The sequence below is a fragment of the Glandiceps talaboti genome, chromosome 5, assembly GCF_964340395.1.
Source record: "Glandiceps talaboti chromosome 5, keGlaTala1.1, whole genome shotgun sequence".
NCBI classification, from domain to species: domain Eukaryota; kingdom Metazoa; phylum Hemichordata; class Enteropneusta; family Spengelidae; genus Glandiceps; species Glandiceps talaboti.
Window position 1 is genome coordinate 28801706 of NC_135553.1, and position 27094 is coordinate 28828799.

At 36.3% G+C, this 27094-nt stretch overlaps 1 protein-coding gene across 4 annotated transcripts in view; it reads right to left on the reverse strand.

Annotated features, from left to right (window-relative positions):
• Window positions 1–27094, reverse strand: part of LOC144434765 (mannose-1-phosphate guanylyltransferase regulatory subunit alpha-A-like) — a 162097-nt gene that overhangs the window by 19780 nt on the left and 115223 nt on the right. For all 4 annotated transcript variants that reach the window (XM_078123249.1, XM_078123248.1, XM_078123246.1 and 1 more), the window contains 2 exons: window positions 22978–23070; window positions 22010–22181 (listed from right to left, as the gene is read on the reverse strand). In XM_078123249.1, coding sequence (XP_077979375.1) covers window positions 22010–22181; window positions 22978–23070 — 265 coding nt within the window. The remainder of the gene's footprint in view (window positions 1–22009; window positions 22182–22977; window positions 23071–27094) is intronic.

Consider the following 27094-nt stretch of genomic DNA (forward strand, 5'->3'; position numbering starts at 1 on the left):
TTTATTCATTTGTCTTTCATTTCCTGTTGTTATCTTTGCAATATACATGATTATTTGGCTGTTGCTATGGGCGTGGTCTTGTTGCTAGGCAAATTTACATACATTTTTGAATGTTTTTTTCAATTGTCTAAGATGCCATAGACTTTCAATGCAAATGATCCCCTAGGCCAAGAACTTGTCAGGCTGCACACACCTGTACACAATGTTTTGATAGTGATCATTTTACACCAAAACAGATGGGATATGGTCTCATCTACAAGTATATCAATAATTATGAAATACTGAATTTTAATTTACATGAATGTATGGTCAGTAACTTGACCAAGGAATTACGGAAAATTGGTATAAAATACATGTTTTTTGGTCAAAAAAGCATGTGAAAGTTAGTTTTTTGAAAAATACAAGGGTTACAATTGGAAATTAGCTGTAAAAAATTAATAGACAGATAGTATAGGTGTTGGGTAAAATATTTATCATAAAAGCAACAAGTACTATCCGTTGATGTTTACAGTAAATACAAACAATTTAGCATATTTCGTATATACAAATACTGCATACATATAAGTCTACAGATAGCAAGCAGCATAACGATATGTCTCACAGACGATTATATCCAACACTTCGTCTGTTCACAAATATCTGACGAAAGACAACAATGTAGATTCTGCCGTAATGTTCTCATGTAAACCAATCTTGGAGTAATCATACAGCATTGGCATCTGTGGTTTGTCATCGGCAGGATTGCGGGACCAGCCATTGACGACGTCAGTCCAAAAGTCAAAGTCATCGGAAGGGTTTTCGATACGTTCTAGTAGGAAAAAATTTGCTTTCCCAAACCCGTAAGATTCTTCATCGTCGTCACTATCACTGTCTAGAATTTAGAAAGTATCGAGCGAAAAACTCTGTGTCTTCCTGGTATACTTCGTTCAATAATGTCGAAAGTCAACATCCATATTCATAGCGGCCACCATATTAGGTATTGCTAAGTAGGCGCTATTTGCATTCGGTGGCAAAAATTGAAAGAAATCGAACATGTGACTGTTTCTGGCCTGGATAATTTAATATTTAACAAGTCATTGATAATGACATAGTCCCCGCTATAATTGGGTTTTAAGGAATTATCACTACTCTGATCACGCAACAACATTTGTGAACCTAAAACAAACAGACTTAGATATGTTGTTTGTGCTTGTTGGACATGGAATATGCCTCCAACAATAAAGGATTGGTTGGGTATGGGGGATCATATCATGATGAAAATGGAGTCTGAGTTATGGCTTTGGACATGGAAAATTCACAAACAAAATGGCTGCCAGGCAGCCATATTGGATCGTATCACGACGAAAATGGATATGCACATGTATGTCATAGAACACTGTCCTAATACCAACTTTAAATGAGATCTGTTCAAGCATGTATGAGTTATGGCTTTGGACATGAGAATTCGCAAACAAAATGGCTGCCAGGCCATATTGCAGGGCTCGAAATTAACGGTAGCCCCGTGTCATTTGGCTACCAAATGTTGACACGGGGCTACTACTTTTCGTATTTGGTAGCCAACTTGGGCTACCGACGTAAACAGTAAGCTGACATGTCAGGCCTTCGTCGTGTCGCTAATATAACCAACACAATACGTTCCCGCTGAACATCGAACGTCAACGCGTCTTACCAATGTGTACGTACGTGGTCTTAAAAATTATATAAAATGTAACAAAATTGTCAACAATACAACCATGGCAACACAGTCCATGACCTACCACACGCATGCACGGCCACGTGTGTGTTGTACGGACGAACATACCAGCTGATTACTAGCACGCGTTCACTGTGACAACGTAACTTGCATGAAATGTAACAATAAGTTTTTAATAAAAGTTGCTACATTCAGTGTTCATGTTTGATAAAATTGCGCCTATTTATCACAGCCGTACAGGCCCGCTGCTAATATCAAAACTGACGTCTGGACGCGATGTGTTTGACGTCTACATCGCTACATATTATTCTCTCATGAATATTTATATTTGACAACAATGTTATGACGTCACACCCTGGACGCACCATGTGCTGCGATGTCAGCTAATCCAGATACTTCCGGGGTACATTTCGTGATAACAATTCCGCAAACATTGATGAAAAAACATGCATTTTAATCCGTGAAGCACTTCCTTACGTTGTTAGTACTTGACACGAAGTTGTTGGTTACTGACAGCAGGACCCGTTCACCCATTTTCGGTACGATGTCAATTTTGTCATTTCCGTAATGCTCGGCTCGAGTGGTGATGGAATCATAGCCGAAGTCGATGCGTTCATTCACATTTTGGATTTTAATGTAAAACATTTTAGGAAATGCATGGTTTCAAATGAACGAATATACAGACTGGGAATTACGAAACTCGAATTTCATGCGACGACAATCAGTACGTAATAGATGAGGCTGATGGTATATGACATCGAAACACGGTCTTTTGATGGACTGGTGTAAAATGGTCAAGCAGTCAAGTAGATGAATGGTCATGGTGTGTTCATAGTTTATGCCATATGAGTAATCATAGATACTTGAGACGTTTGTCCTATCATTACAACAGAAATTCGTAACTTTATTATCAACCATTTTTACATTGTTAAACAGACATTATAGTCCACATTCAGTGTTGGTAAACCACTGTTGTATGATAACTATGTACACAAATATATGGGGCTACCAGTGAAGGTCATGGGGCTACTGACCTTTATGAAAGGTAGCCCACAGGGGCTACCAGGGAGAAAAGTTAATTTCGAGCCCTGTATTGGATCGTATCACGACGAAAATGGATATACACATGTATGTCATAGAACACTGTCCTAATACCAACTTTGAATGAGATCTGTTCAAGCATGTCTGAGTTATGGCTTTAGACAGGGAAAATTTGCAAACAAAATGGTTGCTAGGCGGCCATATTGGATCGTATCATAAATTGACGTGCATATGTATGCCATAGTATGTTGCCCCTGTACCAAGTTTGAAAAAAATCGGTCCAGGCATCTCCAAGAAACAGCTGCGGACGGACGGACGGACGGACGGACGGACGGAACCCAATCCATAAGTCCCCGTTCCGGACTTCGTCCGCGGGGACTAATGAGATAACATCGTGTACATCATTACTTATTATGGGCATAAGGGCGGGACAGCAATAACCCATTACAACGCCACTTTATTGGCAGCATATGCAAATTACTCTGTTGTCGTTGATATCAACGATGTGGCCTAGAATGCGGAAGTGCTACATTGTGGAAATCAATGACGCAGTGTCACAAGGGTTATCTTCGCAATATATGTGATCATTTGGCAGTTGCTATGGGTGTGGTCTTGATGCTAGGCAAATTTACATACATTTTTTGAATGTTTATTCAATTATCTATTAATCCCAGTTGTTATCTTTGTGCAATACACGACTGTTTAGCTGTTGCTATGGGCGTGGTCATGGTTGCTAGGGATATTTGCATACATTTTTTGAATGTTTACTCGCTTGCCTACCAGATGATGTTATTTGACCAAAATATACTGCCATTTGGTTGTTGCTAAGGGCGTGGTCATGGTTGCTAGGGATATTTGCATACATTTTTTGAATGTTTACTTGCTTGTCTACCAGATGATGTTATTTGACCAAAATATACTGCCATTTGGTTGTTGGTAAGGGCGTGGTCATGGTTGCTAGGGCCAATTGTGTCAAAATATTTTGAAGAAAATCTGTAGAACAACACCTCTAGAAATATCTCACCAAGTTTCAGTCTCATTGACGAAGTACTTTTTGAGATAAATATTTGACCAAAATTCACATTTTTACCTAATTTGCATATTACTGATGAGATCATTATATGCTTAACATTTCTTCATCTGAACACCCACAGATGTATCCCTATTAAAGTTCAGCCCAATCTGCACAGCAGTTTTCGAATTATAGGTTTTTGACCAAAAAGACACATTTTAGACACATTTTTAGCCCTAATTTGCATATTACTAAGGGAATCATCATGTCATGAACAAATCTTAATTTACTCACCCCTAAGAATGTTCCCATCAAATTTCATACCAATCTGCCCAGTACTTTTTTAGTGCAAGTTTTTTTTTTTTACCAATTTTTAAAGATTACATGTTTTGACCCAAACCCACATCTCTGATGCAATCATTTTCATTTGAACAATTTCCCAACTAGACAACAGAAGTAACATGACTACCAAATATCAAAGCAATCAGTCCAGCAATTTTTGACTTTAAGTTGTTTACACACACACACACACCCATCCACAGACAGACAGACAGACAGACACTTTGCCATGCCTATAGCACTAATGAACCTTATCAGTTCAGTTGTGCTAAAAAACCACTGGTACATATAAACCAATGCCAGGGTGTCTTTCAAGCAGGAGCTTTTCACCGGTGTTATATATTCAACATTACGTCAGTAGAATAGCAAACTTGCCCGTTAAAATATCACGCAGTACCTTGTGGTTTGTTGATTTATGCAAGACTACATTGAACTCAGGTAGATTCACACATTTGAAAGTTATTTCTATGACAATGGACTAATGTTTACTCAAGGCTACGTTCGGACAATGGGAGAGGGCCCATTGCTAATCTGTTTCTTACTTGTCTGTAGTTCAACATGTCACAACAATAGTTTTAGTTTGTATCTATCTTATTAGATGAAAGCTTGGTTTCCATTGTCATATCATTATTACCTAAGTAGGTTCAGTTGTGCTAAAAACGATTCCTCTTACATTTTTTTATGTACAGATTCAAGAGAATAGAAAATACTACTTGATAATTGGCTAACAAATGAATGACATGGCTTTAGAGAGAGAGAGAGAGAGAGAGAGAGAGAGAGAGAGAGAGAGAGGGAGAGAGAGAGAGAGAGAGAGAGCTACAACAAAACACAACACAATACATAGAAACACTAAACGACACAACACAACATAATCTAACCCAACCCAACCCGACATGACACAACATGAAATGACACAACACAACACAACACTACAATACATATACTGTGGATTCATGATGGGCAATGGTTAAAGTTTGCAACTTGGAATCTGCAGGTTACAGGTTCAAGCCCCATCGCTGCCATTGTTTCTGAGTGGCTCAAGTCCTTGGGCAAGATTTGAACCACAACTGTGCCTCAGTCCACCCCAGCTGTATAATTGGTGACCTGGTAGGATAGAGGCTGCAATGTGAATGCTTTTATAACCCTATGCGCTTATAAAGGCTGCTATGGAGTGTACATTCCCAGGGAGCTGAGGAAGTGTAAAGGGCTGTTGTACCAATGTCGATCCAAGCTTGGGGTAATAATTGTAAAGCACTTTGAGCAAAGAGTGGGAAAGTGCTATATAAAAATAGCACCAATGGCATTGCAGCTCAACTGTACAGTTTTTAAAAAATGTTTACCCACATGCTGATCCATGCTTGGTATAGGTGTTTATTTACTGAATGATTATCCAGTTGACTATCCAACCCTGTTGTTATCTTTGCAATATACACAATCATTTGGATGTTGCTATGGGTGTGGTATTGTTGCTAGGTATATTTGCATACATTTTTTGAATGTTTGTTCATTTGTCTATTAATCCCTGTTATCTTTGCAATATCTGTGATCATTTTGCTGTTGCTATGGGCGTGGTCTTGTTGCTAGGCATATTTGCATACAATTTTTGAATGTTTGTTCACTTGTCTACAAATCCCTGTTGTTATCTTGCTATGGTCATGGTTGCTAGGGATATTCGTGTACATTTTTTGAGTGTTTAAAAGTTGGACCATTCCTACCCGAATTGGCCATTGTTAACTCGCGAGACTTAGTCAAATAATGTTTGGTTTGTTGCTAATACCCCCCTAATACCTTCCATAATCATGATAATCTATGTCACTGTGACACTTGACACATCTTATAATTCGTATGCGCGGTACTTTTTCAATACAAATTTCCTCTTTGAATATCTCTGAAACCGAAATAACAATAATGGAACATATATTGATGTTCAACTACACTTCTTTATAATTTTTGATGATATTTCATACGCTGGTAAGCGTGATTCCACTAGTTGGCTACGTGCGCATTGATATGTACTCTCAATGCACTGTAAACCGGCTAGGCTGTGACCCCAGAATCGATGTTAGGTACTTTATTTTTTTCAAATTTTGCAATAACCGCAGTTATAACTGTCAATATTAGCCCATTTTCCATGGATGTTACAGCTGCATTGGAACGTTTTACTTCTATCAAGTAATTTTAACGACATAACTTTTTCATTGGATTTGACCCCGCGCGTGAACCTATTCATGAATATGCAAATATAGAATCCGAACAGCTACCGCTCATATTCAAAACACATGGCTTGTCAGAGTTTCAGTCGTTTGTTCCTGGAGTCCCGATCATGCTGTTTTATATCGTGGAGGGTCTATGAATAAACCGTTTGACTGTTCTCCAGCCAACGCCATTTTCTGCAAGGTCAAATTTGTTATGTCTGTGTGTCACCTGCATGGGGTATGGTAACGGCGCTGTAAACTTATATCGACATCATGTTAGTGAAGAGTAAAACAATAGGAACTTGTGCTACTGTTGTATGAACGGTTTCCAGTGCCCCTCTGGAAACCGTCTTATAGAGATAATGGAGCAATCCATTAGGACGCCCTCAACGGAGGAGGAACTCCAAAAAGTCAAACCCCAGGTGGCTTCACACTAGCACAGAGAATTATCAGTTTTCATTTAGAATTGTTTGGTGTTGTATATTTCTGTTAGTGGACCTTGTATTTCGTGATTTTCAAAGTGTCTTCTCGATTTCAGTTTTCATGTGGTCGTTAATTTATGCATAGCATCCGTTCCATCTGATAAGTAAATACGAAACTGAAAATTGGAGCCAAGTCAGTTTGACGCAGTGTAGTGCTTGTCTGTTCTTTGTTTTTTGGTCCAAAAAAATCTACAAATAGTTGGTGTTTAGGACAGTTTTATTTTTGTTAAAACCGTTTTGTAAATTAAAGTTTAGACGAATTTTCTTCGTGTGGTGTTCAAGGATTTGTGAGGTAGAGCTGACCAGTTGGGCAGGCCCCTACAAAGTGCACCACGCGTTTGATTTAGTTAGGGACGTGTATTTTTTTGTGTGGTGTTGCCAAGTCGTGGGGTAGAGCTTAAAAGATAGGCCGACCCCTACGCGAGAGCACACCATGCCTTCAATTTATAAAGTAGGCTTAGTAATTTTTTTGTGTGGTGTTGCCAAGTCGTGGGCCAGCTTTAAAAATAAGCACACCCTACGCGAGGGCGCACCGTGCCTTCAAGTAAAATACGTGTGTAGGCATAGCTAGGTTAGTTAAAATTTGTGTTTAGGCCTTTAGAGTATACACACCAGCTATTGGAGACAAAAGAGAAAAAATTGGAAATTTCAAACAATTGATAAAAAGACTAGGAACCTTGACTGAAGGTCTGCAAGGTGTTATAAACTGACTTTTGATTGAAAACCCCAGACTCATCAAATTATTTTTTGTATCTTCGGTAGGAGATAGTGTTCACAATAATAATTGTATTCACTGTTCAATATTAGTTGTACAAAGAGTCATCGAATTATTTTTTGTATCTTTGGTAGGAGACAGTGTTCACAATAATAATTGTATTCACTGTTCAATATTAGTTGTACACAGACTCATCAAATTATTTTTGTATCTTTGGTAGGAGACAGTGTTCACAATAATAATTGTATTCACTGTTCAATATTAGTTGTACAAAGAGTCATCGAATTATTTTTTGTATCTTTGGTAGGAGACAGTGTTCACAATAATAATTGTATTCACTGTTCAATATTAGTTGTACACAGAGTCATCGAATTATTTTTTGTATCTTTGGTAGGAGACAGTGTTCACAATAATAATTGTATTCACTGTTCAATATTAGTTGTACAAAGAGTCATCAAATTATTTTTTGTATCTTTGGTAGGAGACAGTGTTCACAATAATAATTGTATTCACTGTTCAATATTAGTTGTACAAAGAGTCATCGAATTATTTTTTGTATCTTTGGTAGGAGACAGTGTTCACAATAATAATTGTATTCACTGTTCAATATTAGTTGTACACAGAGTCATCGAATTATTTTTTGTATCTTTGGTAGGAGACTGTGTTCACAATAATAATTGTATTCACTGTTCAATATTAGTTGTACACAGAGTCATCGAATTATTTTTTGTATCTTTGGTAGGAGACAGTGTTCACAATAATAATTGTATTCACTGTTCAATATTAGTTGTACACAGAGTCATCAAATTATTTTTTGTATCTTTGGTAGGAGACAGTGTTCACAATAATAATTGTATTCACTGTTCAATATTAGTTGTACACAGAGTCATCGAATTATTTTTTGTATCTTTGGTAGGAGACAGTGTTCACAATAATAATTGTATTCACTGTTCAATATTAGTTGTACAAAGAGTCATCGAATTATTTTTTGTATCTTTGGTAGGAGACAGTGTTCACAATAATAATTGTATTCACTGTTCAATATTAGTTGTACAAAGAGTCATCGAATTATTTTTTGTATCTTTGGTAGGAGACTGTGTTCACAATAATAATTGTATTCACTGTTCAATATTAGTTGTACAAAGAGTCATCGAATTATTTTTTGTATCTTTGGTAGGGGATAGTGTTCACAATAATAATTGTATTCACTGTTCAATATTAGTTGTACACAGAGTCATCGAATTATTTTTTGTATCTTTGGTAGGAGACAGTGTTCACAATAATAATTGTATTCACTGTTCAATATTAGTTGTACACAGAGTCATCGAATTATTTTTTGTATCTTTGGTAGGAGACAGTGTTCACAATAATAATTGTATTCACTGTTCAATATTAGTTGTACAAAGAGTCATCGAATTATTTTTTGTATCTTTGGTAGGAGACTGTGTTCACAATAATAATTGTATTCACTGTTCAATATTAGTTGTACACAGAGTCATCGAATTATTTTTTGTATCTTTGGTAGGAGACTGTGTTCACAATAATAATTGTATTCACTGTTCAATATTAGTTGTACAAAGAGTCATCGAATTATTTTTTGTATCTTTGGTAGGAGACAGTGTTCACAATAATAATTGTATTCACTGTTCAATATTAGTTGTACACAGAGTCATCGAATTATTTTTTGTATCTTTGGTAGGAGACTGTGTTCACAATAATAATTGTATTCACTGTTCAATATTAGTTGTACAAAGAGTCATCGAATTATTTTTTGTATCTTTGGTAGGAGACTGTGTTCACAATAATAATTGTATTCACTGTTCAATATTAGTTGTACAAAGAGTCATCGAATTATTTTTTGTATCTTTGGTAGGAGACTGTGTTCACAATAATAATTGTATTCACTGTTCAATATTAGTTGTACACAGAGTCATCGAATTATTTTTTGTATCTTTGGTAGGAGACAGTGTTCACAATAATAATTGTATTCACTGTTCAATATTAGTTGTACAAAGAGTCATCAAATTATTTTTTGTATCTTTGGTAGGAGACAGTGTTCACAATAATAATTGTATTCACTGTTCAATATTAGTTGTACAAAGAGTCATCGAATTATTTTTTGTATCTTTGGTAGGAGACAGTGTTCACAATAATAATTGTATTCACTGTTCAATATTAGTTGTACACAGAGTCATCGAATTATTTTTTGTATCTTTGGTAGGAGACTGTGTTCACAATAATAATTGTATTCACTGTTCAATATTAGTTGTACAAAGAGTCATCGAATTATTTTTTGTATCTTTGGTAGGGGATAGTGTTCACAATAATAATTGTATTCACTGTTCAATATTAGTTGTACACAGAGTCATCAAATTATTTTTTGTATCTTCGGTAGGAGACAGTGTTCACAATAATAATTGTATTCACTGTTCAATATTAGTTGTACAAAGAGTCATCGAATTATTTTTTGTATCTTTGGTAGGAGACAGTGTTCACAATAATAATTGTATTCACTGTTCAATATTAGTTGTACAAAGAGTCATCGAATTATTTTTTGTATCTTTGGTAGGAGACAGTGTTCACAATAATAATTGTATTCACTGTTCAATATTAGTTGTACAAAGAGTCATCGAATTATTTTTTGTATCTTTGGTAGGAGACAGTGTTCACAATAATAATTGTATTCACTGTTCAATATTAGTTGTACACAGAGTCATCGAATTATTTTTTGTATCTTTGGTAGGAGACTGTGTTCACAATAATAATTGTATTCACTGTTCAATATTAGTTGTACAAAGAGTCATCGAATTATTTTTTGTATCTTTGGTAGGGGATAGTGTTCACAATAATAATTGTATTCACTGTTCAATATTAGTTGTACAAAGAGTCATCAAATTATTTTTTGTATCTTTGGTAGGAGACAGTGTTCACAATAATAATTGTATTCACTGTTCAATATTAGTTGTACAAAGAGTCATCGAATTATTTTTTGTATCTTTGGTAGGAGACAGTGTTCACAATAATAATTGTATTCACTGTTCAATATTAGTTGTACACAGAGTCATCGAATTATTTTTTGTATCTTTGGTAGGAGACTGTGTTCACAATAATAATTGTATTCACTGTTCAATATTAGTTGTACAAAGAGTCATCAAATTATTTTTTGTATCTTTGGTAGGGGATAGTGTTCACAATAATAATTGTATTCACTGTTCAATATTAGTTGTACACAGAGTCATCGAATTATTTTTTGTATCTTTGGTAGGAGACAGTGTTCACAATAGTAATTGTATTCACTGTTCAATATTAGTTGTACAAAGAGTCATCGAATTATTTTTTGTATCTTTGGTAGGAGACTGTGTTCACAATAATAATTGTATTCACTGTTCAATATTAGTTGTACACAGAGTCATCAAATTATTTTTTGTATCTTTGGTAGGGGATAGTGTTCACAATAATTATTGTATTCACTGTTCAATATTAGTTGTACACAGAGTCATCAAATTATTTTTGTATCTTTGGTAGGAGACAGTGTTCACAATAATTATTGTATTCACTGTTCAATATTAGTTGTACACAGAGTCATCGAATTATTTTTTGTATCTTTGGTAGGAGACAGTGTTCACAATAATAATTGTATTCACTGTTCAATATTAGTTGTACAAAGAGTAATTCCACAAGTCACTTGGAAACATCAATTTCTATTTGCAAGTACAGTAATTTATTAATTACTCCCCATCACTGTGAGGAATACCCGTACCCATTGTGGCTTAACGTAAAAGATAGGTCTCCCCATTTGATTTATAAGGGGGAAGAAGGGAAACTAGGTTTATTATGTAATTTACACTTGCAGTGTGTCATGACACTTGGCGCCTTCTTGGAGGTAAAAAGCTGTACATTGACGGACTGCGGGGGTAACAGTACATAATAAATGGTTTATTATGTGGCTTATGTAACTTACACTTGCAGTGTGTCATGACATTTGGCGCCTTCTCGGAGGTAAGAAGTTGTACATCGACAGACTGCGGGGGTAAAAGTACATGATACACAATAGGTCTGATTACTGTGTTAGTTAAAAAAAGCTAGGGATGGCACTAATCAAACCAGGAGTATTTATTTAAAATCCCTAGTTAAGGTATTATTTTCAGTTATTAATACCTTGATAAAGACATCAAGGTAGCTAGTCATTATACAATAATTTGATGGCTAGTTAGTCCATAGTTATTTGTACCTCATGAAAGGTGAGGTAAATAATTTAATAGCTGTTTTAATATAGCTAGTTCAGTATAATCGCTTGTACCTTGTAGAAGGTAATGGGAAGTTGTTTCAGGTACTATGTTTATGTACTAGTAGCTCTTCCACCTCCCCTAATAACAGTCCCTGGTGGATGCTCTTAGGCTACTTCACTCCCAAAAGATACCCTCAGGGTCCAGCCCTATTTAAATGAAGTTGGGGGGGGGGGGGGGTGTGTTGTATGAACGGTTTCCAGTGCCCCTCTAGAAACCGTCCTATAGAGATAATGGAGCAATCCATTAGGACGCCCAACGGAGGAGGACTCCAACTGGTATATAAGCGTATCACCGTGGAAATCCCGTAGGACGAAAGATTGAAAGCGTATGTGTAACCACAGCAGAATTAATATATTCCCAGCTACACATACGCAGCCACACATAGACGAAGTTGTTTCGCCTGACGATAGTCAGACCAGGTAAGACAAACTCACTTCGGCTACGATTACAACACTACAAGTGATCTAATTTGATGTGTATTACTAAGAATTCAAGTGTATTTTGTTCATCATGCGTAAAGTAAGTTCAGTTTATGGGAATATCAGTCAGTGAGTCCCGGGGCAGGGGTTAAAAATCACGGTGGTCCGATCCGATGACCAAATATCTCACTCAGTTCTCGGCCAGACTACATCAGCAGTACACACATTCTACGGGCCATAGGCAAAGTACGCGAAATTCGTTATCATGTTGATAACTGTAAATTGGAACATAATATATACTTATTGTGAAAGAATGACTACTCCGCATTGGTTATATGATAGAATTACAGTCATAAATTCTCTGTTTTGGACTTGATTTACGATATAATTTTATTGCGCAATGACGTATTTTAGCATTCATAATTGCAAATTCGTCATACGAAACACAGAGCTTCTAACAAATATTTATTTAAAAATTCCCTTTTCCTTTCACTTAAGTAAAATCCAGATAAATTGTACAAGTTTTTACTGAAAGGAATGTGTTTTTATTTTATTTTACTGAATCATTTATGAGTTTACATTTCAAATCCAACGACGTGAAACAACTGAATGGTTATTGGGCTGTTTTGCATTTGCCATTCGCCATTTTTTTTCTAGTTCTCAGTTTCTTTGCGACCCGAAATTGGGCAGATTGGAATTCATTGTTATATGTCAGTTTGTTTGGAACAGGAAAGGTAACACATTGAAGTGTTCGGAGTTCATTGTTAGTTTATTTGGGGCAGCAAATGTAAGACTGGGCTAATGGGAGTTTGTTCATGGCATAGTTTATTTTGAACAGGAGAGTTTACACATTGGGCTGATGCAGAGTTTATTCTTTTGTCATAGTTTATTTTTCTGACAAAAATTTCATTTTAAAGCTGGACACATTTTTTATACTGTTGATGTTTTGCAGCTCAACAGATTTATTTTTAAATAACGGTGTCATTTGTAATATGAATTACTTGGTTCGATTATACTGTTTGCGTGTTTGAGATTTGGGATGAAACAAAGCATGATCATGATGATGATGATGATGATAGCCAAGAGTGTGTTTATACAATGATGAATGTGATTGATCCTGTTCTTTTACTTCAAAAAGATACATAAATAAAAAAATAAAAACATGTTTTGTGGATAAATAAAAAACCAAGACTGCATTGATCTCTGATCCAGCTCTTTCAGCATTACGATATAATTTTATTGCGCAATGATGTATTTTATCATTCATAATCGCAAATTCGTCATATTAAACACAGAGCTTCTAACAAATATTTATTTAAAAATTCCCTTTTCCTTTTACGGCGATGCTTGTTCATGTTGTGTGCCCTCATCGACTTTCAGATACGATTTTGGTTCCCATTGTCAAAGATAAGAATGGTAATATTACTGACAACAATGATTATCATCCGATTGCTCTTTCTACTGTAACTTGAAAGCTCCTTGAATTAGTCTTGCTGAAACATATTGAATCTTATCTAGGGTCAATTCACCATCAGTTTGGATTCAAATCAGGTCACTCGACTGATATGTGTGTTTTTGTGTTAAAGGAAACTGTCAATTATTACAGAAATCACGGAAGTAATGTATTCGTTACTTTTATGGATGCATCTAAAGCATTTGACAGAGTCAACCATTGGACCCTCTTTAAAAAGCTGATTCAACGTAATGTCCCTGTGTTTTTTGTTAGATTTCTTGTTACTTGGTATAGGACACAACACATCATTATTCGATGGGGTGCACATACTTCTGGTGGCTTTTCAGTCACTAATGGTGTAAAACAGGGTGGGATTTTATCCCCAAAGCTTTTTAATGTTTACGTTGATTATTTAAGTGTTCTGTTGTGTAACTCGAAAACAGGTTGTAATATTGGAGGTATTTCCATAAATCATTTAATGTACGCAGATGATATTTGTCTTATAAGTCCTTCTGCCAAGGGAACACAGAAACTGATTAATATATGCAGTACCTATGGTGAGACTCATGACATTTTATTTAACAGCAAGAAGACCAATTGTATGTGTGTTACTCTAGCTCAAACTAAGATTCGTTGTATTCCTTCAATATACTTTAATGGAGTTAGACTAGGGGTTGTTGCTAAGAAAAAACATCTGGGTTTCTTTTTGACTAATAACTTTCGAGACGATGATGACATTGAACGGCAGATCAGATCTTTTTATATATCTGCTAATATGCTTATGAGAAAATTCTCAAAATGCACCTTTAATGTGTAGTGTATTTTGTTTAAGGCATTTTGCTACCAATTGTATGGAGGGCCACTATGGCTCAATCATACGGAAAGGATAATGAGAAAATTGAAAGTTGCATATAACAATGCTGCACGGCTATTGTTAGGTTATGATAAACGATGGTAGTGCAAGCTCTATGTTTGTATTGAATAGGATAATAATATAGTTTATTGTATTCAAAGGCCTCCGGCCCATATACAAATTATCGTTTCAGCACAAAATATTATATTACATCACATGGTTGCAAATCAAAATAAAATCTCTCTTCTTAAACGCCAATTGAATAAATTTACAAAGTTTGTACAGAACATCTGTGTCCCTAGTCCTCATAATTCATTGAAATTTAATAATGGTTGGTTCTGACTGGTATTCGAGTGGAAGGTATTCCTTCCTAAGAACGTCATATTGTGAACACACTAAGAGAAAATGAAATTCATCCTCTACTTCACTCGAGTTACATATCTTACAGACTCTGAGGTGTGGGTCAATATCATGATGTCTTCCCTCCTCGATTGCCAATGAGGTTGATGAGCAGCGAAAACGGGCAAATGCCTGAATACATGTTCTGTTGCAGTTCAAAGTTAGATATTTTTCTGGTTCGAGTATATTTTTGAAAGTTATATATGTGCGCAGTTTTGGTTTCTGAGACAGACTGGTACACCATTGTTGTTTACAGATATCTGACACACGAGTGGTAAACTCATTTATAAACTTAAAGCTTGTCGCCGACCTCTTGGGCTAGCCAAACATAACCAAAGCCATAAGAAAATAGCGTGTTCTTTATGGACGTAGCCCAAGTGTGTCTGCCTAACGCGTCTAGTTTATACAGCATCATGTAAGCTTGTTTTGGCAGCCTGTCATCTGGCATTTCAATTAATTTCAGCCAGTAGTCTATGCATCGCTTTAGAGTATGAAAGTACACAGGTAGTCGGCCACATTCGCCCAAAACTGTTTCATTAGAAGTATTATAGGAGACACCAAGGAAAGTTATACACCACTTTCTTTGGACCTTTTCAATGGCATCATAATATTGGTGGCCCCAGACCTCTGCGCCATAACATAAAATTGATAGTATCATGGTATCGAAGACCCTGAAATGACAGTTGTATGGCAAATTGCCGATACGATACGATGCGACAGAAATAATTTTCATAGCTTTACTTGCCTGGTCTGCTAAATTCGAAATGGCTTTAGAGAAAGAATTTCTGCACGATAAAAGGAGACTCAAGTATTTATAGTATGAAACTACTTCTATCTTGGACCCCCCGAAATACCAGTTTTCAAATTGTGATCTATGCCCTCCTTTCCGGAAGATAACTGCTTTGGTTTTTTCTAAGTTAATATCCATGTGCCATTTAGTGCAAAATTGAAATAATATATCAATAAGCTTCTGTAAATTTCCAGCTGAGTCTGCAAACAGAACAATGTCATCAGCATAAAGAAGACAGAAAATGTTGTAAAATTCTTGCGTCAGCTGTATACCCATTTGACCTGACTTTAAAAGCATAGAGTTAAGCTCTTCAATGAAAAAAGAAAATAATAGTGGGCTTAGAATACAGCCTTGCCGTACACCATTTGGACACTCAAAATACGAGGATAAGTTGTGTCCTGATTTAACACACATTTTTACACTACCATACATGGAGTGTAAAATCTTGTACATTTTACCTCTAACTCCTATTGATTGAAGTTTATACAATAACAATGTATGGTTGACACGGTCGAATGCTTTGGAGAAGTCAATAAAAAGACAATAGAAATTACCACATCTCACACTTAGATATTTCTGTATAGTAGCATATAATACAAAGATGTTGTCAACAGTGCGAAAACCAGCTTGACAGTCAGTTATAATTTTGTGTGACTCAGACCAACTGGTCAATCTTTTGTTGAGAATAGACGTGAAAACTTTACCCAATACATTTAGGAGGGAAATTCCTCTATAGTTATTTACGTCAGACCTTGATCCTTTCTTAAAGAGAGGTATGATAATGTCACCTCCCCATTCAGAAGGAAAGTTACCTGAATTAAAAATGTTATTAAACAGTTCGACTAAAAGTGGCACAATTACATTTGCAGAGAACTGATAGAATTCTCCTGGGATTCCATCGGGGCCAGGTGTTTTCCCGTGCTTTAAGTTGTGAAGGCTTTGTAAAATCTCTTCTTCGGTGATCGGATTATCCAACAAATTGTCACAGTCCGGGGAAGATTCGTCGCTCGGTTGATACGAGTCAATTACATCTCTCACAGAGCTAATAAAATCAGGTTCGTTTGTATCATCTTTGTCGCGAGACTTGTGACACTCTGTGTACAACTTACTAAAATAGTCGTACCACTCCTCGATGCTTAAATCATTTGGTGAGTTGATTTTTCCACGTATAACTGTCTTCAGAATATCGCAGAATTCATTGCAGCCATTCGAAGACGCTTCCGCTAACTTGGATCTGATATTGTTCTGATATTCTCGCTTATTGTCTCTGCACGTTTGTTTAAAAATTCGTTTCGAAGTTTTGTATTCTTCCAAAGAGTCTGTGGTGCCATTTTTCCTAAAGACATTCAATTTGACGTACATTGTTCGTTTCGCAGACTTGCAAAGCTTTCCAAACCAGGGTGGTTGATTGTCTACTGTACGACTATTACTATTACATTTACTAATGACTCCTGCTGATATAAGAGCTTCATTTAAATTTGAAATAGCAAGATCCGCATTTGGGAGCGATGTACTAGCCTTTTAATAAATACTTTGAACCTTGTGGGACATCAAGTTTGTTTGAAATAATTGTTTTTGTGTATCTACCCAGCGATAACGTGTGAACCTTTCCTTGTTTAAATGACTGTTTACTGCCCCGATGTGTGGATTTGCACCTGACACTGACGCTTTAACATGACAAATGAGTGGAAAGTGATCGGAATCAGTTTTGGGCATAACATTAAAATAGTTTATGTTGTTAAATAATTCATAAGACGTCAAAAAATAATCAACAACACTGGCACCATTTGCAGTCACACATGTTACATTGCCAACTTTGTCATCTGACAGCCTGCCATTTACAATATGCAGACCGAAATTTTTGCATATGGTTAGCAGTGTTTTACCTGGTTCGTTGACAATGGGATCTTTTGAATTTCGAGTAACATTGAAATGGTCAGAGCTATAGACATCGCAGTCGAAAGGAAGGTATTTATCAGAGTCATCAAAAATAAAATCAGAATCTCTGCCAACCCGAGCATTAAAATCGCCCGAGAGAATGAAATACGACTCAGGGTAAAGGCTCTGTAATTCTACAAGATAATTTCCTATGGACTCGATTGAATAGGATATTGAATAGGATGTATACGTTTGATGCCCTGATGAGAAAGCAAGTGTTTAGTTTGAGAAGACGACTCTCAGTAAGTTGTAACAGCATAGTTAGATGTACATGTGATTTACTGTATTTCAGATCCCATATGGTGGAATTATGGGACAAGTTACTTTTTGTTTAAGTTATATGTTAAGATTCTTATATTTAAGAACATCAGTCATGTAGCTTTTCTGTAACATATATTTATATGGACGTTGTTGTTGTCCGAATGAAAGACTATAATAATAATAATTAGTCAGTAAATAATTTGACACAGTTCTTTTTGATACAGAGTTCCCAGTATAATCTGTCATTGAAAAACGGTGATGACTTAAGGTGGCCATCACATTCCATTCACTACCAGTCAAGAAAATTTACTACACATCTATTACTTTAACCAGCTGTTTTCAATCTCAGGTTTTAGTTTTAACAACTACACATCCACCTCCAGCAACCTTCAAAAGTAGTACCAGTAGACAAGCATCTGTTGAGATTATTACAAAACAGTTCCTTATCAGTAGTTTTTAATCCCTTCAAATATTTGAATTTGATTAATCTCTTGATAACAATATGAGGAAGTGAGGTCCAACCTTTTAAAGTGTACATGCAAAGGTACATACTTTTTTTCGTAATTATATTTATTTTGCCATAAAAATAAATGAAATTGCATTCATACCTCTAAATATTGCGCGCATTGGCAAGAAAGTCGCAAAAATACTTGCCCCCTTAATCCCCTGTGCTTCGACTAACTTCGGCACCGCAACCAACCTTCTAAGCCTTTGTGTAATGTTTACTTATGAATTACTAATTACGCTTGCCATATAGTATTATCTGTAACTGTACATAGTGGTGTACCAGTTTAGTCTTCCGACAACAATGGTTCCTTGGTGTTTTGTCGGCAGCACCCGCAGTGAAACATCACCCTACACACATTTCCGAGTGATATAACTGAGTAGGTAATAATGGGTGAAGGCAGTTGAAATCACGTAAAAACTGGACAGTGATGCCATACAGTGAAAGTCGGTAAATGTTACCGGGCCGGGGTTCTCCACGCCACCGGTGTAGCCATGATCAAAGCGAAAAAAGCAAGACAAATAAAATAATTTGAAATGATGTTTTCAAGAAAGCAAGTTAGCTTCATAAAATATTTTCATTACGATAGCATTTGTTTTTAAACAATGCGTAGTCCGATTGTATGTTTTGATTTCCATGTTGCTGGGAGTCGATCGTTTTCATTGTGATACATCACATACATCGTCGGAATCATATCAAAGTAAAAAGACGCAACGCTCATTATAATGTTGCTATTTTTGTTTCCATTGTTTTGTCTACATGAACAATTACTGTGTCATGCCAATCACATGTCAAAAGTGGATGGACACAGCAAAGTACAGTCAGCACTAAGCTTCACGCTCCCAGGTCAAATAACTTCCACAACGTAAGACATGTCTATCCATAAAAAACTCAAACAAAAATGGTCGGAGACAATACACCACAGTACGGCCGGCTTCAGTGAACATGGGCCGTGTTTTGAAAGAAGATGAAACCACTTCATGTCACTGTGTGGATGGTAATGAACGCAGTAAAAAATGAAATAAAGTACGTGTACACATAGCTTTCAAGAGGGACGGTTATCCAACAAAACGTTCTGCTCTAACGAATTTGTGGGTCTACTTTCGCGAAGATTTTGAATGGTCATAGATTGAATGTACTGTTACAACACGCTACATTTGAACAACTTGAGAGAATATTATAGGGAACTCTTGAAGCCATTCTCATTCTCTGTATGTTTGATGGGTATGGAAATATTACATAATTTTCGTTTCGATTACATTGTCTGCAGGAGCTGTTTTCCACCCATTGAATAGTTATGTCAACAAAGGACGCTGATAACAGCATCCACTTTATGTAAACAACACGGCTTCACTAGGACATACTCATTCACTGCCAGAGGAACTATCGTTACTGCTAGCGGTCGGTTCGAATGAATTTGGCTAAATCACACCATCAGATGTTAATGCTGGAGTGTATTGCTCTACGCTTGAGGAATCTGATCAATATTCAACGTCGGGTTCTGGCGAAAACGGGTTTTGAAGTTGACCTTCTGGTTTGACCATAATGGCTTTGCATGTAAAGATACACTGACGAATGCGTTTGTGTTCCCGAAGTGACGTCATAAAGTTCCAAATCCTGTCCTATCCATATGCAAATGAGAGGTACTTACCTGAAGGTGCTCTGTGGCTGAGCCAAGAGTGCCTCATTTTTCGCGCAATTTCTCGTGTTAGAATTATATTGTACTATTACAAACCCGATTGCCTTTATTTTTATGGCAAAATAAACATAATTACGAAAAAAAGTATGTACCTTTGCATGTACACTTTAAAAGGGCTTTCCCCTGTCATGCCTATCAGATGATGTTGTTATTTAATCAAAATATACTGCCATTTGGTTGTTGCTAAGGGTGTGGTCATGGTTACTTGGGTCAATTGTTTCAAAATCTTTTGAAAATCTGCAAAATAACACTTCCTGAAATATCTTACCCAGTTTCAGTCTCACTGACCAAGTACTTTTTGAGATAGAAGTTTTTGACCAAAATTCACATTTTTACACTGATGCAATCATTTTTATTTGAACAATTTCCCAACTAGACAACAGAAGTAACATGACTACCAAATATCAAAGCAATCAGTCCAGCAGTTTTTGACATTAAGTTTTTGACATTAAGTTGTTTACACACACACACACACCCATCCACAGACAGACAGACAGACAGACACTTTGCCATGCCTATAGCACTACTGAACCTTATCAGAACCTTTATCACTGATGAGATCATAATATGATTAATATTTCTTAATCTATACACCTGTAAGAATGTCCTCAATAAATTTCAGACCAATCTGCCCAGTAGTTTTTGAGTTTAAATTTTTTGACCAAAAATCACATTTTTTTACCCAAATCACACACCGATGGCAAGATAATTTTGATTTGAACAATTTTCCAACTAGACATCCAAGGTAATACACCCACCAAATATCATGGCAATCAGTCAAGCTGTTTTTTGACTTTAAGTTGTTTACACACACACACACACACACACACTTTGCCATGCCTATAGCAATACTGAACCTTGAGTTCAGTTGTGGTAAAAAATAACATAATTATATTATTATGTACCACTCATAAATTGTGCTATACAACACATTGTTGGAATCAAATGAAATTTCTACACGCAGAGTCAAAATCTTCTCCTTTTTAAAGCAAATCCCAAATTTTTGCTGACATCTCGTCAGCATTGTCAAGCTACAATGTTATCACCATGTCTCTGAAGAGACACTTTTAAATGAACTGGAGTGACCATACACCTAGGATCATGAAGCCCCTGAAGATGCTGATGAGACGTCATAAAAAATTTGGAAATTCATTCCCAAAATTGTTTGACTCTATGAGTAGATATTTTTCAGTTGAAAGTATGAACCTAGAGTCAATGAACTTTCATTCTGGAACATTTTTGGAAGCATTTGCATTCCTTGTACCACAGTTCTCATCAGACAAATTGTGTATGTCACACATGTATATTTGAATCATGGTAGAAACTGTGTATGTTACACATGTATATTTGAATCATGGTAGAAATTGTGTATGTTACACATGTATATCATGGTAGAAATTGTGTATGTCACACATGTATATTTGAATCATGGTAGAAACTGTGTATGTTACACAAAATGTCATGTATATTTGAATCATGGTAGAAATTGTGTATGTTACACATGTATATTTGAATCATGATAGAAATTGTATGTTACACATGTATATTTGAATCATGATAGAAATTGTATGTTACACATGTATATTTGAATCATGGTAGAAATTGTATGTTACACATGTATATTTGAATCATGGTAGAAATTGTGTATAATGTCATGTGTAATGAGTTGGCACATTTTTAAGTGTTGTCTACTCACATAATTGCATATTAATCAGTTTTGGGGATATCTGGTGAAACCATATATCATTCTGTATGTATCGGTATATATATATATTTACTGTGTATATGACTATCTAAAAAAAAGCATTCCTGGCTGAAAATGATAAATGTCAAATTTAAATGACTGTATATTTTGGAATTACCAATAAATAAATAAAACATACTTAACACATGAATCGATCAAGTCAAAACCTTATCTGTACTTACCTAGAATGGTGATTGATGGGTTTAAACGACCATCATTCTTGAACAGGGTATCACCTTCGATCTTAGTGAATGGGGCATTAGGATTAGGGTCACATGGGGTACCTTCTACCCTAGACCATGTACCCACTGAGCTATTCCATCCCACAATGCTATTCAGCACACAGCAGTGATCCTGTAACCAATATGTATAACAGACTGAGAGTGTGTGATCTATGGAAGTATTCTCTGTGGTCATGTCACTTTGTGATGTCATCATGATAAACAGTATACCATCTACCATCTATCTCAGCATGAACAAGACTGACAGTTTGCAGTAAAAAATCCTCAGCTTTTTAAATCAAGTGATGTATATTGGCTAAATTACTGACGACTATTTGCCCTTTGACATCTGCAATTGCTATAAGAATCATTTTCATGAGTATAGCCCATGTGGATATCGTCTATGCCATTTCTTGTCAATTTGTAAGTGAAATATTGGTAAGTGTCTGTATGGGTAAAATCCGATGCTCTTCATGTCAATATGTTCTAAGACATCTATAAACAATTATAGTTTTGGTTGATCCAGCACAAAATTTACTGTTGCTAAAATTTGGAATTCAATTCCTTCATACATAAAATAATACCTATTGTCAGAGTAAGTTTAAAACAGACTTTAAGAAGTACCTCTATTAAAGAGATGCTCTTTTTATTTAATATTTTTTTATTGTTTATCATCACACATTACATATGTTCTGTATCCTGGTCATTATTACTTGTAAGTTTCTCTTGCTGTCAATTTTTATATGTTATCTAATTTTCTTCATTGAGTGAGGTCAAAATTTGATAAGTTGCTCTGTCAACTATTTTTGCTCTCTCATTTCCATGTCTACTCAAATATATTTAGCTGTTTAGTCATTTTATAGTTTCAGTTGTATAATTTTTAATCTAGTGGAAATAATTTATTATTATGTAAACAGAAATTGGCATACCTCTAGTCTAGCAGCTTGTAGGACTATGGATTCACGGACTCTCACACCAGGACCAACATGAACATTAACACCAATGGTAACATTTGGACCAAGCTAGGAATAAAATAAAATTAAAAAAATGTATGTACTAATGTACTGAATTACCATGAATGGCAGTTTCCTTTTGAATTCTCTAACATGGGGTTTACTGTGTATGACAGATTGGCAATGTAGCAATTTCTGATATGTTATTTGGAAAGAATATTGGGAGACAACATCATAAAAACACACATACACATACTGAAACCATACAAACACAATATATATACCAACATATGCTAGCTCATCTATTGTCCCTTACAGAAATGCATGTAGCCTATAGGATCCTTTATAATATACCTAGTGATAATGCTGTGCCATGATTCGCTAGAATCAGTCACGTGATAGGAAAATAGAATGACTATTTCCCTAGGGAAATAGTCCCATCAACTTTTACATGGTCACGTGACCACCGCGCGTTCACAGCAGGTCAAAATGGCAGCTTCTGACGATGTCGTCTGCCACCGCGAGTTCACAGGTATATTATAAAACACATCTTGCCTGGCCTATATTCGGGCTATAGCACCCGTTCATTACCCCCTCGTGACTGTGAGTTACCAGAATCACATGCTATTTAGCATGTGATTCTGGTAACTCACAGTCCCTCGGGTGTAATAAACGGGTGCTATGGCCCTCATGGCCAGGCAATATGTGTTCAATATAAACCTATAGGCGAGTTGGCCTACAGACATTTGTGCCTATAGAAACCTACAGGATCCTAAAGGCAGTTTGGCCTATAAACACTCATGCCTATGGAAACCTTTAGAAACCTATAGGTGAGTTGGCCTATAGACATTCATGCCTACAGAAACCTACAGAAACCTATAGGCGAGTTGAGCAAGAGATGTTCATGCCTATAGAAACCAATAGGATCCTATAGGCGGTTTGGCATATATACATTCATGCTTATAGAAACCTATAGGTGAGTTGGCTTATAGACAATTCATGCCTATAGAAACGTATAGGCGAGTTGACAGGGGTTTGGTAATGATACAGGCCTTTCTACCAAACATTCTAACAGAAGGCAAAATGCCCACGCAAGAAATACGCTATGTTTGTACTGTATAGAAGCATAAAAAATACTGCCAATGGCGTTGTAGCACAACTGCACAGTTTAATGTTTATCCATATGCTAGTCAAGCTAACAATAAGTGTTCATTTGCTGAATGACTATCCAGTTGCCTATCCAACCATGTTGCTATCTTCGTGATATACGCGATCATTTGGCTGTTGCTATGGGCGTGGTCATGTTGCTAGATATATTTGCATAATTGTGTCAAAATATTTGGAAGAAAATCTGCAGAATAACACTTCTAGAAACATGTCACCAAGTTTCAGTCTCATTGACCAAGTACTTTTTCAGACATAAATTTTTGACAAAAATTCACATTTTTACACCTAGAATTTGCATATTACTGATAAGATCGTTATATGCTTAACATTTCTTCATCTATACACCCATAGACGCATCCCATTAAATTTCAGCCCAATCTGCTGAGTATTTGGAATTAAAGGTTTTTGACCAAAAGACACATTTTTAGCCCTAACTTTCATATTAAAGAGGGAATCCTCATAAACAAATCTTAATTTACTTACCCCTAAGAATGTTCCCACCAAATTTCATGCCAATCTGCCCCATAATTTTTTTTTTTACCAAAAATCACATTTTTTGACCCAATACCTACATCTCTGATGCAACCATTTTCATTTGAACAATTTCACAACTAGAAACCAGAAGTAACATGATCACCAAATATCAAAGCAATCAGTCCAGCAGTTTTTGACTTTAAGTTGTTTACACACACACACACACACACACACACACTTTGCCATGTCTATAGCACTACTGACCTTATCAGTTCAGTTGTGCTAAAAATGTATGCTCTATCACATAGCAATCAATGAAATCAAACTTAGAAATCTGTAGGGCTACGAAGTTACTAATACACTGAATAGACAGGATCAATACAACAACATACCAGTGTAGAATTATTACCCCTGACACAATCTGATTAAAATCCGATGTAGACGTCAGCTAATCGTTCATTGCTACTTTACCTTCGTTGTTTTGCCTGAATTGACCTTCTTGGTACATGTTTAAATTTTTTAGCCTGATCGCCTCCTCTACATCTGAGATGGCGCCCATTCAAACGAATTTCTGCTCACTGAGCCTCGCAACCAATCAGGTTGCGTCTTACTTGTCATGGGCATACATGTACGCATTGAATATCAACAAACATCAACAAACATTGAATATCAACAGGAAGTCATAATTCCACAACCAGTAATGTACAGATAACAAGCCATCCACTCTAACCATTCAACCATCATGACTCTACAACCAGTAATGTACAGATTATAAGCCATGCACACTAACCATTCAACCATCATGACTCCACTACCAGTAATGTACAGATTATAAGCCGTGCACACTAACCATCAGCATAACTCCACAACCAGCAATGTACAGATTCAAAACCAATCATTCTAACAACCACCATTACTCCATAACAAGCAATGTACAGATTACAAGACAGCCACTCTAACCATTCAAGCCATACACACTAACAACCAGCAATGTACAGATTCAAAACCAATCATTCTAACAACCAACATGGCTCCACAACAAGCAATGTACAGAATCCAAGCTGATCACACTAAGAATCATCATGACTCCACAACCAGCAATGTACAGATTACAGGCCAATCACAACCATCATTACTCCAAAACAGAAATGTACAGATTACAAATTGATCACACTAACAACCATCATCACTCCACAACCAGCAATGTATAGATTCCAGGGCATTTACTCTAACAACCATCATGACTCTCCAACCAGACAAATACAGATTACAAGCCAATCAGTCTAACAACCATCATAACTCTACAACCAGCCAAATACAGATTACAGGCCAACTAACCATCATGACTCCATAACCAGCAATGTATACATTACAGGTCAACCAACCATCATGACTCCATAACCATGTGGAGTCATGATGGGTGAATGGTTAGCATGACCGGCTTGGAATCTACAGGTTGCAGGTTCGAGCCCTGTCGCTGCCTGCTGTTTGTTTCTGAGTGGCTAAAGTCCTTGGGCAAGATTTGAACCACGACTGTGCCTCAGTCAACCCAGCTGTATAACTGGGGACCTGGTAGGATGTAGGTTGCAATGTGAAGGCTTTAATCCTATGCGCTTTAATCCTATGCGCTTAAATGGCTGCAATGGATTGTATGCTCCCCGGGGAGTTGAGGAAGACTAAAGGGCCATTGTGCTGTTCTGATCCGAGCCAAGGGTAATAATTGTAAAGCGCTTTGAGCACGGAGTGGGAAAGCGCTATATAAGAAACCAACATTATAACCAGCCAAATACAGATTCCAAGCCAATCACTCTAACAACCAGCATAACTCCACAACCAGCAATATACAGATTACAAGTCAATTACACTACCAACCATCTTAAATAAAATGTCACTCTAACCATTCAACAATAAAGGATGGGTCGGGTATGGGGGATGAGAACCTGTTCAAGCATGTCTGAGTTATGGCTTTGGATATGAAAAATGCACCAACAAAATCGCTGCAGCCATATCGGATTGTATCATGACGGAAATCGAAAATGGATATGCACATGTATGTCATAGAACACTGTCCTAATACCAACTTTAAATGAGATCTGTTCAAGCATGTCTGAGTTATGGCTTTGGACAGGGAAAATTTGCAAACAAAATGGCTGCCAGGCACCCATATTGGATCGTATCATGATGAAAATGGATCTGCACATGTATGTCATAGAACACTGTGCTAATACCAACTTTGAATGAGATCTGTTCAAGCATGTCTGAGTTGTGGCTTTGGACATGGAAAATATGCAAACAAAATGGTTGCCAGGCAGCCATATTGGATTGTATCATGACAACAATGAATATATGCACATGTATGTCATAGAACACTGTCCTACTATCAACTTTGAATGAGATCTAGACAGCCATATTGGATCGTATGATGAAACAAATTGACATTCATATGTATGCC